Raw genomic sequence first — 14,103 nt, 5'->3', positions numbered from 1 at the left:
CATCTGTTGGCTTGGAGGGAAACTGCAGTTATCAATCAAAATATTTTGGTTCGGATTAAATCATACAGGAACATCCAAGTACCGTCACCATGAATGCATGTTATGTTTAGTAGCGCAAAACGTAAATCTTTCGTCTAATTTTACTTAGAAATGTAAATGGTCTATTTTAAAATGGCTCTTGCGATTTCCCAGGCTATCAACCTAACAGCTTATGTGTACAAACAGTCAAACAAAATTCCTAATGCATATTAGGCTAAATGTCACTTTTTATTTATTAATTAATTAATTAATTTATTTTTAATTAATTATAACCATTAGGCCTGTTTGTTTTGGGTGTACATGTATGATGCTTGGGGTCTCCCTTAAAGGGATATTTCACCCAAAAATCTAAATTATGTCATTAATAACTCACCCTCATGTCATTCCAAAACCATGAGACCTCCGTTTATCTTCGGAACTCAGTTTAAGATATTTTAGATTTAGTCCGAAAGCTCTCAGTCCCTCCATTGAAACTTTGTGTACAGTATACTGTCTACTGTCGAGAACGAGTCAGTCTGTTGTTCATTATCTGGCTGGGCTCTGTGTTCATCTTCAGTTCTCTCTTCACAGCAGTTCAGTCAGTGTACTGTTTGAGTACATGAATTACTCTGGGATATTGGTTTGTTTGAACTCAGAGGGAGTGCCAGCCACATTAAAAAATTTAACAGCTTAAGTCATTTGTGGATTAATGTGTATTGCAGACGCAAACAGTTTAAAACAATTCAGTTCGATTTGGTGAACTGGTTCAGAAAGATCTGGTTACATCGAATGATTCGTTCGCGAACCTGATATCACAAACTGCTTTGTTTTGAACTCTCTCACAACAGACACGGAAGAGAAGACAATGCTGAATAAAGTTGTAGTTTTATATTTTTGGACCAAAATTTATTTTCGATGCTTCAAAAAATTCTAACTGACCCTCTGATGTCACATGGACTACTTTGATGATATTTTTCTTACCTTTCTGGACATGGACAGTACACCGTACACAAAGTTTCAATGGAGGGACTGAGAACTCTCTGACTAAATCTAAAATATCTTAAACTGTGTTCCAAAGATAAACAGAAGTCTCACGGGTTTGGAACGATATGAGGGTAATTTATTAATGACATAATTTAGATTTTTGGCTGAACTATGCATTCAGTAATAAACTTTTATCTTTATATATATATATATATATATATATATATATATATATATATATATATATATATATATATATATACTTTAATTAGATCAGATTGTCTTTGATATTAATGGGCAGCGTAGGAAAAGGAGTGACAAATTCCTGCTTTCCACAAATATTTAGCAATTATTGTGCATTTAATGATTGAGACAGTACTAAAGGAGCCACTTTATAAATTTATCACATTTTGAGGTATATCTATAACATAAGGAGGGGAAATTAAGAGAAAAAAAATGCTGTCAAATGCTCACTCCGTAGCCTTAATAATCTAGTCCTAAAGCCAAGCTAGCCATGACTAACTAGGAAATGATGTTAGTTCACACCTGCTTCCCTCACTGTTTCTTTTCAAATATCTATTCTGTGGAATTATTTGCTTTCTCACTGAAGTTATTTGTGTTTTCCAAGTGATAGAATAACAGTTTTGTCACTGGTTGAAAATGTAGTAAATATCAGCAACGGATTTATAGTGATTTTTTTTTTTTTTTTACTCTGTTGATGGGGGTTTCCTTTGGACTCCAGACCTTTTTATTTACTTATTTTTTCAGCACATAAGGTTGGATTTTCCCATTGCATTTCGGGTCATTTAGAACTTGGTATGGGTAAGGCAGCCTCAAATGTAGGATAATCTCTTACAGGTCCTTTGCAGAGGGGGGTGAAGCCCGGGAGCGACCAATCACTTTTAATTTTTTTTTTTAACACTGAATATTTTTAAGCTGAACGTTTTGCAGGCAGATCCTTGGGCTATTTGAGTAGTTCTTACCTCCGACTGTTAGGGCCCTTTCTACCCCTGAAGGGGCCCGTGCCATAAATGCTATAGTTACCTGAGATCTGAACTGTTTACAAATTGAGCCTAAAAAAAACCCAACAAAACCAAAAGAAAATAAAATGGTGAGGCCAAAACTGGTATGTTTAAGAAAGTAAACAGTGGCTTGTCTAACTTTTTGACCATTGCGCTGTGAGGTGTTGTATGTAGTTGCTGAGTTGTTTTGCGGTCACAGATCTGCTCATTTTTGTAAGTCACATCACTCTATATGCACCTGCAGTGCTGAATGCCATTCAGGTCTATTATTCATTCACATTAGTATCGCAGAAGTAATTTGAGTTGACTTTCAGTATGAATTTACTTGATGATAAAACTTATACTAAGAAAGAGCAACAAGAACAAACAACTCTCTTGGATTTTATGATTTTATTATGAGAACTCTCAAAGGATGCATCTCAAGGAAAAAAATCACCGGAAAGGTGCAAACTTCCACACAGGAAAAACTGAGGCACAGCAGAGAACAAGCAGAAGTAGATTTTAATATATTATAATATGATATCATGTATTAGATTATGCAGTTGTCTAACTGTATATATTTGTTCACTAGTCTAACTTGAATGGTGATTTTTTTTTCTTTCTTTTGCTATTAATGCTTTAGAAGAAGTTTTTATTTTTTATTTTTTTACTTTTTTTTACACATTTAAGAAGGTTGACAGTGATCCTATTATTGTATCATAATTAATCTAATAGCTACTTTGTTATGTAGTGGCTACGTACAAATTACAGATATTTGGCGTTTTGACTGTTTATTTATTTTAATTTAAAGCCTTGCATAAAGTTTGATATCAAGGGTTCATCATGCAATTCAACATTTCCTACATGCAGGTATAGAAAAAAGATCAGCAATAATATGAATTTATTATTACATAAATCAGTTTTACTTAAATAATTGTTCTGTTGGGGGAAATCAGATCCACCTGACTATATGCTTTTCATTCCTGCAGCATTTTTTAGTCATTTCTGTTAACTTCTCCCTAAGAGTGTGTTCTGGAATTTCTCATGGGTCCATCCTTGTTTCTTCAGTGTTTACACATATCTCACTTGTCTTTTCACATATGCAGTGTTTCACATCAGCCATGTTTCACATGTCAGGCAGATGTGCTGTCTCTTACATTACAGTACCAAAGTAGGTGTAGCAGCTAGATGTCAATGGCACTGAGGGGGGTTTGGGGGGTTGTGAGAGTAGATGGATGCTTGCAAAAGCTGGGTTGGACCTGGGTGAAGTTTTCTTTCCTAATGGTTGGGTAAAGGGCTGGGTCTGTGATGTCAGGCTGGAGGAAACAGATAAAATGTTTTGCGCGTTAGTTTGATCTGATGTGGTGATGTGAAGAGCGCGTGCAGCGGGTCTAAGCCTGGGAATATAGACACACGGAGCGCAAGAGGAGTTTCCGCGCCATCTCAAGGTGATCCAAAGAGCCGTCTTCACGTAGACCAGCATGCCAACAAGACAGATCTCCTTTCAGTACCTTCAGTTTCTTGGATATCGATCCATATTTTGAGAAAATAAAATATTTTAAGCGGACTTTCACAGCTCCCTGATATCTGAAACACTCCACTGTTAGAATACATCTCGACAGACATTTTATTTGACCGCTTTGTTGGTTTATTTGGAGAACAAAGCTTGACCGCGAGCATTAGGACACGACCCATTGCGCGCCGGTGAAGGTGGCAATCTCAAATAACCTTTATCCAGCGTTACACCTCTCCAAAAAACCTTACACTATACAGACAACAAGCTATGTAAGTCTGCAACCAAACGCGATATTATCGCTTTGATTCGACCACAATGAGGAAACATTATTGCGCGCGTAATGAATTGCAAGTGAGTGAAAGTTAAGCTTTTACGCAGTCATTGCGCGCTAAAAAGGCAGCTTCAAGGGGATCCCCAAGCCACGAGATGTTCAGTTTGAGCCTGACCACTCAAAAACCAAGGAGGAAAGATTTCAAGTAGACAGTTTGCTGTCGGTTACTCAGAATTTGCGCAATCCAGTTACTTAAATAGTAAATTAAGAGAAGAACAGACTATCCACCGTAATGCACTGACAATTTCAAGTTCCCTTGTCAGTACAATTTCTTTTTGAAAGACATGTAAAATAGAAACTCATTAACACACATATTCTAACTTAAACATAATGTATGCTTTCATTGATAAAGAAAAGGCACTCAAAACTATTTAAGCGAATTAACTAGCTCCCTTACCAAAACAAATAGATGTCCAATCTTTAAAAAGCTACAGCTTCACCTCAATAAAATGATGTTTTTTAGACTACTGGCTATTATTCTTGCAGTATTTCACACATGGCCGCTGAACAGGGCTCAGCCAGATCATCTCCAGAAGTATAAGCGGACACTGGCACAGAGAGCTGACCGAGCGTTAGCTGGAGAGCAGTGCGGCTCAATCAGCCGCAAGCGGCCGCCGCACTCCGCGGCGCAACAGTACCCTCTAGCGGGCGTCGCTGGAAGGTACACTCGCTTGATAGACTTGCACTTGAGGAAAACTAAAACGGCGAGGTCGTGTTCAGGTGAGTGCAGCTCTAGTGGCACAAATGCGGTTGAATTAACTAAGTGGGATATTAATGAGAAGAAGAATTATGAGGAACCAGAAGAAGAGACTTTCATATGGAAGAAAGCAGATAAACAGCGACAGGGGGCAAGTGATCCTGGCTCTACTAAGTCACACAAACCCCTTCAATCCATTTCAAAAGGACACCCTTTACAGGCAGAACAGGGTGGTGATTTGACAGACAGCTCGTTCTCACTAAAAAGGATTGCAAGGAGCCTTCCAGAGTTCAACAAAGACGAAGAAGTCCCAAAAGATATGCAGCACACCCATATCCACCACACTAAATTCCCTACAGAAAATGAAGAGTTCTCCGGGCAGCAAGAGGGGCTGCAGAGCACTGCTGGGGATCCGTGGAGGGCAGATGTACACAATATGCCTGCAAAGTGGATGACAGCTGTGTATTTCAGTGGTCAGGCAGATCACCTAAAGGTGAATCCTGCGATTGACCTAGAACTGCCCCGCTCTAGGTTCACTTTAGAGCTGTGGGTCAAGCCAGAAGGGGGACAGAATAATCCTGCCATCATTGCAGGTAAGTGTCTGCAATCCTAAATGATTCTCATCAAATCATGTGTATTTTTTTTTTTTTTTTTTTTTGTACTGGAGGGTTGCAGGTTCTTCAAACCGTTTTCTAGTAATCGGAATTGTCATTAGCTATAATTTTAAGCGGCAGTTATAACATGAAGGATACATAATTCACAATTAGCAGCTGTCTAATCAGAATAAATATTGCTGAAAGGCATACAAGCCATACAGACCAAAATGATTATGGAAAGTCAGATTCATTCCTCAAACCCCCCTCAGTTCATCAAGTGCATCGAATGGTGTGTGGCAGACTCTGTGTTGTGTCACGGCTTTGACACATTGTTGTTTCATTTAAGAGGCCTTTGTTTTGGGATATCAGCTGACAAGCAGATGAGAGGAGAATGGGAAATCAGCTGCTTACGAGGTGCAAACGATGAGAGTAGTGCTAAGGGAGGAGTGTTAGAGGAACAAGTGGCCACCACCTGCTCAATGTGTCCTGTCAGCTCACTTGTTTGTGCATATGGCGCACTGTGTTTCCAAGATTTGATTCATAGGCTGCATGTTCTGGACACTGTACCCATATTGACAGCTAGCTGTCATCCAGCTCAATTGTTTGATATAAAACATTTTCAAAGCATAAACTAGGTGTTTTTTCACATGCAAAGCTTATTTGTGAAAAGTTGTCTGTAAATGCTTTGCGATTTATGTAATGTTATTAAGAGAAAAAAAAAGAATATATATATATATATATATATATATATATATATATATATATATATATATATATATATATATATGTTTGTTTGTTTGTTTGTTTATTAAAAACCTATTACTAAATGTAATAAAATTATACATGTATGGCTGCTGTGGAGGGTCAATATGGAAATGATTATATCTGGAAGTGCTTCTAAGACTAGTTCAGTAAGAACAACAAAGCCCAGAGTTCTCTTGCCGTAACCTGCACGAGGCTTTTCCTACATGCTTTCGGCGAAAGGGGGTGCAAATATTGTTCATATGTTTCTAACACTTATGAGTCATCTATCAGACCTCAGAGAGAGCATTAGATATTCAATTTTAATCAAATCATCCACCACTCAGAGAAAATCAGTACCCCAATGACTTCATAAACCTCTTAAACAAATGAGGGTTTCTACCATCTTGCTATTGTTAGGATTATAATATTTCCCTTTGACATATTTGTCATCATCACTAAAATCATGTGAACATTCATTCCAGCTCCTTTTGAGGTCAATAGCTTTCTTTTAACAATCAGTGGACGAATCTATTGTAATAAAGCCAGTTTTAAAAAAAAATCCCCCACTCTGCCAAATGAGCGTTCAAAGGCTTTACTGGAAGTGGTCTTTCCAGGGCTAACTTTTCTTTCTCTATTAAGTGATACTATGCAAAAACATTCACTTTTTCTCTGTCTCTCATAAACACTTATCATATCGAAGTCATCAATTATACAAGGTTACACAGAAACTATTTTTTCAGCACACTTCGTTTCCAGGCAAACTCAGCACTCCAGGCCAGTTTGAGGTACGACTATTAGGAGTCTTTCATTTAGTGGGAGACAGACACTATAAAAAACAGTAAGATAAGAACTCCCACTTTGAAAATGTAGTAGCATCCAAGTAAATAGTACTCTGGAATGGTTTATCTTCGAATTCATGACTTTAGGGTTGATACGCGCAGAAATTAGCAGATGCTGTCACACGCTGGATCGCTGCACACACATCGGTAGGCTTCTTCAATGAATGAAGTTTCAGTGTGGTCCACGTCCCTTAGGATATTTTGTTTAAAGCTGCCCATCTCTCATTCTCCTGTTTGCAAGGAATAATGCACCCAAGTGTGTATGTGCTCACATGTGCCTGTGTTGTTGGGAGGGTGAAGGGGTTCCCTGACCTCTCTCTGTCCTTTGACGGTAACATCTGGCTGCCAGATGAGACTGCTCCTAAGAAAGGCGGCTGGGAATATCAACGGATTTGTTGAATGGAAATAACTTAAAGTCTTATAGTCTTCAGATAATTAAATGCCAATTACTCCGTGTTTGATGAAGCTACACTTCTGCTCATTGACTCCTTCGTTTGTGTGTTTTTTTTTTTTTTTTTCTAGGCGTGTTTGATAACTGCTCGTATCCCTTGAGCGAAAAAGGTTGGTCTGTTGGGATTCGAGCAGCAGACCCTACAGGAAGAAAAGATGCCAGGTTTTTCTTCTCCCTTCGCATGGATCGGGCGGTCAAATCCTCCACTATTGTTGCACACCAGCGCTACCAGCCCAACAGCTGGACTCATGTTGTGGCCAGTTATGACGGCCACAAGATGGCGCTGTACATAGACAATTCCAAGGTTGGCGAGAGCAGAGAACAGTCAGGTGACCTATACAGTCCCTACATCAAAGCCTGTCGCCTGTTTCTACTTGGTGGGGACCAGGCGGATCACGAACACAGTTTTCGCGGACATTTGGGTGGTGTCACGTTATGGGGTTATGCGCGAACTCATGAAGAACTTCTTAAAGGTCGCCAATCCCAGGCAGAGAGACAAACTCCCATTTTGTCCCAGTGGGCAGATTTCTCAGAGGTTGAGAATCAGTGGGCACCCTACAAAGACCGTCACAATCCGGTCATTGTGTCTCTTCCTGTCCCAGAGCGGCAGCTTATTTCTCCATTACTTCCACCTCCATGTGGCGTGACCGTGTGTGACAATGCTGACGTCGCCATTAGTTATAACCAGCAATGGCAGTTGCGAGTTGAGAAGCATCTACGTTACCGCATCGTGAACATCTGTAAGGATGATGGCAGTGACCCTACAGTCTCTCTGCAGCAGATCCAGCTCCAACACCAGGCCTTGGAAGATGCCTTCCGTCCTTACAACATCACGCTGGAGCTCAGCATTCACACCATCTACAACTCTTCCCTCCAGCAGCGCTTCATCCTCAGCAACTGCCACATTGCCAAGGTGGGGAACCGCCATTGCGATCCCGAGTGCGACCATCCTCTTACAGGCCACGATGGGGGTGACTGCTTGCGCATAGGGCCCTGCCACAACTGGAAGCGGAGGGATGGAGTCTGCAACCCAGAGTGCAACAGCATTCACTATGATTACGATGATGGTGATTGCTGTGACCCTGAGGTCACAGATGTCGCAAAGACCTGCTTTGATCCCGAGTCTTCTCAGAGGTGAGCTTGTGCTTCAATATGGTTCCACTTTGGCAACTAACTTGAACCCAGGCATCATTTTAGTGGGATGTGCAAGAGGGTTCATGTTTTGGTCTTAATTCAGGGATTGCAACATTTTTCTAGCAAAAAACCCTCAGGATGATATTTGACTGCTTGCTAGCTTCTATAGAATTTGATGCATAATTTGAAGTCAGGTACCATATCATTATATCAGCTACATTTATGTCCTTAGGAGATGTATTCCAACTAAAACAGCTTGCATTAAAGTGCTAGGCCTTAAAAGCCAAAACAAAATTATTGAAAGCATTCCCTATCCTTCGCTCAGGATCGCTGTGAACTGTTTTTGGAGTTCAAGAAGTTGACAAAAGTTACGTGCTTGTTAAATGTTCTCACAGCAGCATCAGGAAAAAGGAAATAAAAGTGTCTTATTGTGAAATAGTGTTCACTTTTTTTCATTTTTTTTATTTTCAAGATTGTCAGAGCATTCTGTATTTCTCAACATGCAAAGCATACAAATCGGCCTTCTGGAATAACTTTAAAAAGCATGCAAAACTTGGATGCAGAACTGAGCCAAAGTATACACGTAATGTGGCTAAACAACAAAACCAGAGATCTTGGCACTATTCATTGTGAAAGGCAGGACAGTTTTGCTCCCGTACAGACTGTTTGACGGCTTGCCGCAGTGTCTTTCATTTATCTGATGCTACGTAAAAGAGTAGATTAGTGAGTGACATTCAGCCAAATATGTTGACCCATACTCAGAATTTGTGCTCTGCATTTAACCCATCCGAAATGCACACACACAGAGCAGTGAACACACACACACACACACACACTGTGAGCACACACCCGGAGCAGTGGGCAGCCATTTATGCTGCGGCGCCCGGGGAGCAGTTGGGGGTTCGATGCCTTGCTCAAGGGCACCTAAGTCGTGGTATTGAAGGTGGAGAGAGAACTGTACATGCACTCACCCCACCCACAATTCCGTCCGGCCCGAGACTAGAACCCACAACCCTTCGATTGGGAGTCCAACCCTCTAACCATTAGGCCACGACTTCCCCACAATGTTCACAAAACCAAACTATAGTGTAACATCCTGTTGATGTGATCACACCACGTCTTTTATTTCACTCCTTTCATCTGTGAGATAAACTTGTTATGTTAAATTTCCAGTTGCAGTTTGGGAAGTCTTGTTCCAAGCTTAGTGTGCAACGAGACTTTGTGTCTCAGTCACCAGCTGTTGTCATTTTCAAGAGCTGCCTATCTGTTGCTGAAGGGCTCCTATAGAGATTAATAGGGCCCTAGTTAAACCATTGGATGGTGGTCTAAGAAACTCTTCTCAACTCAACTACTTTTGGTTGTTTTGCACTGAGAGACAGCAAGCTCATAGCAAAAATCCACAGCCAGAACATTTCTGTTGGTGGATAATAAATCAGTTAAATGCCATTTCAAAGGCTTTTTCTACCAAGAGGTTAAGATTTGAATGATAAGCATGGCCCTGTCACCCTGATGGCAGATGATGTAACTACACACTCTGCAGATCATTTGCAACAAATTAGATTTTAAAATAAAGTGAAATGAAAAACAGTTGTTTAAAATTTTATTATTGTTTCACAATATTACGTTTTTTTTTACTATATTGTTGATCTGATAAATGCAGTCTTGGTGAGCATAAGAGACTCCTCTCACAAGCATTAAAATCTTACCATCCCCAAACTTTTGAACCATAGTTTATGCATCATTAATATTTCATTGTTTGAAAGCCTCTTACAGTATAAGTGTGAACTGGATAATTATGCTTTCCAAAGACCCGGATAGTCAGCAGTAAAGGGCTTGATGTGATGTCAGTTTTCTGAATTCTTATGCCAGTCAAGCAACTGCCCTTAAGATGAATAGGAATACTAAAAGATAGTCTTCTTCAGTGAATTTCAGACCTCCATATTTCTACCAAGGCCAACAGTTTGGAGTAGAGGTGACCTGGAGCACCATATGTCCTTGGCATGCCATATTAACAAAGCAATCTAAAGGTACTGAATAAACCAATATTTTTTCCTCTAAATATGATGTGTCCGTAAGTAGAAATGCTAATAGCCAACAGGACCAGATTAACCTTGGGATCATAGACTGAGCCTTTAGAGAGGTCTTTCCATACCATGCTGGAAGAGTGTATCGCTAAGGCCGAGGTCCAGAGTTTGCAGAGAATTAATGCAGGGATGACATTTTGATGGCAATTGTATAGCATGCTTTTATGTGGTGGTCTGGATTTTAATGTTTGGCTGTGTGAGTTATAGCCCAGGTATCTGCTGCTGGGCAGTGAAGCGCATGTACTTGCCAGTGGCTGTCACTACACAAATTTGTTGTTGAAGCAGAGAAAAACAGCACAAGGGAACCACCAGGTGCTTCTTGGCAAGCTCTAGATATGGAACGAGAAGAAAGCAAAGACATTTTAGTCCAGACACTTAAGCCAATAGAACTGAACTACCTGATAACTCTTCTCTTTAGTAATTAACTTTGATAGATGCTAAGCAATTTCAGCCATTTAAAGGCGATTCCTTTATTCATTTTGCTGCAAGATAGTGGATCGGTGGTTTTGAATATAACTCTCTTAATAAATAGTTTTAATTTATTTTCTGTGTTACTTAAAAGGATTTTGTCCACCTGAAAGGTGAGGTTTTTTTCTTTAAAATACTTTATTCTATGCCAGGTTAATGCACAGGTAAAACCATTTATTAGATGACCTCATGTAAGTCTGAATACCAGGAAATTTGCTTTTAATACATTTGTTTGGGCTATCCGAAATTTCAATGGTGTGATTTTAAGATGGAAGTACAGATTGCATGAATAATGGAAGATGGGGCAAAGCGAAAGGCACAAAGGATTGCTTGGCAAACCTGTTTGGAAGCAATACTTTTATTATTAATGCAGTTCTATTTGTTGGTGCTAATGGCGCAAAAATTAGAAAAGTTTGTTGGCACAAGTGTATGGTGGAATGAACATTAAATGAACTAAGAACAAATTTTGTACATTACCATTAAAAGTTTGGGGTTAGTGAATCATTGCTCATATAAATATAGTATATTGTTATTTTGTTTTTTCTGAATTTACTTGTTTCATCTGTAAGTATAAATATATGTTCTTCCTCAAACATGTTCTTAGGTTGGGCTGGTAAATATTGCCGTGGCACTCAAATTTGTCATCAATAATGCTTTATCCATTGTACCATGGCTTATGCCTTGTCTTATACTTTTTCTTATACTTTATACCATGGCTCGTGTCTTATATTTTATTACTTTACCTCTCGTAATCTATTAACAACGGCATTTTGGAGTTAGTTAAATCAGATCTGTTCAGTCAATCGGCTGGCATTGTGATGACTTAAGTGTCAGTGGCAAGATGATGAGAGAGATTCCTTTTGAGAAGAGAGGACAGAGATTTGGAAATTTCCCCCAAGTCCATGGTGTTCAATTTTAGCAGTCCAATAACTACCACTCAAGTGTAATCAAAAGGGTTTTGAAAACACTCACAATTCATGGGTTCATAAAGCATGAATCACAGGATTTTACACTTTTTAAGAATAAATCTAACCAAAGTTTTGTGAAATTTCTGAAAAAAAGAAGAAAAATACTGATTGTGAACTTACTGTTTTTTTTTTTTTTTTTTTTTTGAAGGGGAAAGTGATTGTGACTAAGAACAGTAAATTTAGTTCACCTGTCATATTGTGCAAAGTTTTTCTAAACATCTAAACATATTTTATTGCTCGTATTCTGCATATGATTGGCTTTACTTGACAAATTCACAAATCAAAAAAGTAAAAGTACAAAATATATTTTTATCCTTTAATTTCCAGAACACATTTGGAATAGCTCTGTTTAAGGCTAAACTTTAAGTCATGTGAATATAAAATCATCTGAATAAATCATCATAAATCATCTGAATTCTATTGCTGAATAAAGCCCTATAGGAGAAATTTAGGCAACACTCAAGAAGCACTCAGGAAGATTGGCTCTTTGCTTGTTTAATAAAAATAAAAATAAACGACAAGAAGTATGATGCTTGGTTTATTCTCGCATGGAACGGGTCCAAGGAACAGTAGGTGGTTCAGCTAATAGGCTCGACACTTTGGCACAATCCAAAGGGCAATAAGAACTGGACCTCTTCAAACCAACAGCTCAAAGATATGAGGTGCAAAGGCTTAAGCAGCTATGAAATCAAAAGAGAAAAATGACATGTGACATATTCCAAAGTAAAAATAAGTTAACATCACACATCAAAGTGCCTCTATGGCGATTTATCACAGCTTGGAATGGAATAAAAAAAAATAAAAAAAAAAAGTGGCCAGTTTTTCATGCGCCATACCCAGTTCAAACAATTATAATTCCTAAACATTGTGACATAAAGGGATTTTTTAAATGACTGTTGTAATTAAAACTGCTAATAAAAGTAAATATATTCCATTTGCTTACTTCTGATAACATGAACTATAAACCGTTGTTGTTTTAAACTGTTATTTTTAACAACATTTGAAATTGGCATTCCCTTTTAAATCTCTCAAGCAATCAAAGAAACATTTTATAACTTTTATGTTAACATTCATGTTTATGGCAGTTCAATCAATAATTACTTGTTTTCTATGCAAAGTTTCTTGACTATGTGTCATTATCTATGATACAGGGCTTATATGAGTGTGAAGGAACTGAAGGAGCTGCTTCATCTGAGCAGTTCAGACATGCTCAATGTGTTCTTCGCTAATAATTCAGCACGCGAGGAGCTTGCTGGGGTTGCCACCTGGCCATGGGCAAAAGAAGTGCTTACTCATCAAGGTAAGATATCCACTTACATGTAACACAGCATGAACATGATGAAGTTAATAACCCAAGTGCCATTTTAATAGAATTTAAGTAATGTAGAAAAAAAATATAAACAATAACCCAAAAGATGCAAATTTAAAAACCCAATTATGAAAACCTGACTTTTGAAATGTTTTGATTTGACTGAACTACATTAGTTAAGACTGGACAAGGCTTGAGTCCAGAAATCGTCCATGGGTTGGTTTGTTAGCATGGCTCAGTTAGCCCCTGCTGGTAGAGGTTGTAATGACACAGTCTTGTTTTAAAGAGGTCATCGGATGCTACATGCACTTTTACAAGAAGTTTGAACTGAAATGTGTGTTGGAAGTGTGTGTACACAACTACCCTGTAATGCTAAAAATCCACCCAGCGTTTTTTTTGTATACTAAGATCTTTACCCGTTTCTCAAAATGAGCTGATGTCAGATGTTTGTGCTCAGATGCCTCTTTGTGATGTCACACAGAAAGGCCCCTCCCATGATAGTTTGATTGACAGCGTTTCAGCACAGACTGGACTAGTGTCTTACCTTAGACCCACCCTGAGTGAGCTGTCATCAGTCCGCCATTGTTTCACCACGGGAGCAGATGAATACAAGAATATCTCCTAAGCGATGTTGTTGGATGTAATCATAGACTGTAAAAAAATATGGACGACGCATCTCCACTTCCTACCACTGTAGAAAAGTGAAGCCAAAGCATCTCAGTATGGCCGCTGAGATTCATTTGGAGTCTGCGCAGTAGTGTCATGAGGTGGAGCCGCAATATCAAACTCCCGCCCAAACTCCTGCGGACCCAGTAATAAACCATAACGATATGCCCCATTGTTATATCATGAAATGACTAGCTAAAATCAAACTTAGCACAAAACACTAACAATTGAACATACATCAGTGTGATAACTACCTTGAATAACCAAAACCATCTTTCAGAAAATTTAATTCGATGT

General features: G+C 38.9%; 1 protein-coding gene across 1 annotated transcript in view; it reads left to right on the top strand.

Moving 5' to 3' along the window:
* Positions 1-4,072: 4,072 nt before the first annotated feature.
* Positions 4,073-14,103, top strand: part of LOC128030889 (pappalysin-2-like) — a 42,329-nt gene continuing 32,298 nt past the window's right edge. Inside the window, exons 1-3 of the mRNA XM_052618969.1 lie at positions 4,073-5,140; positions 7,249-8,311; positions 12,983-13,131. Of these exons, the coding sequence (XP_052474929.1) occupies positions 4,300-5,140; positions 7,249-8,311; positions 12,983-13,131 (2,053 nt within the window). The 5' untranslated portion in view covers positions 4,073-4,299. The remainder of the gene's footprint in view (positions 5,141-7,248; positions 8,312-12,982; positions 13,132-14,103) is intronic.

The sequence above is a fragment of the Carassius gibelio genome, chromosome A2 (assembly GCF_023724105.1).
Source record: "Carassius gibelio isolate Cgi1373 ecotype wild population from Czech Republic chromosome A2, carGib1.2-hapl.c, whole genome shotgun sequence".
NCBI lineage: Eukaryota > Metazoa > Chordata > Actinopteri > Cypriniformes > Cyprinidae > Carassius > Carassius gibelio.
The sequence above is the reverse complement of the archived record's forward strand: the minus strand, read 5'-3'. Positions and strand labels throughout refer to the sequence as shown.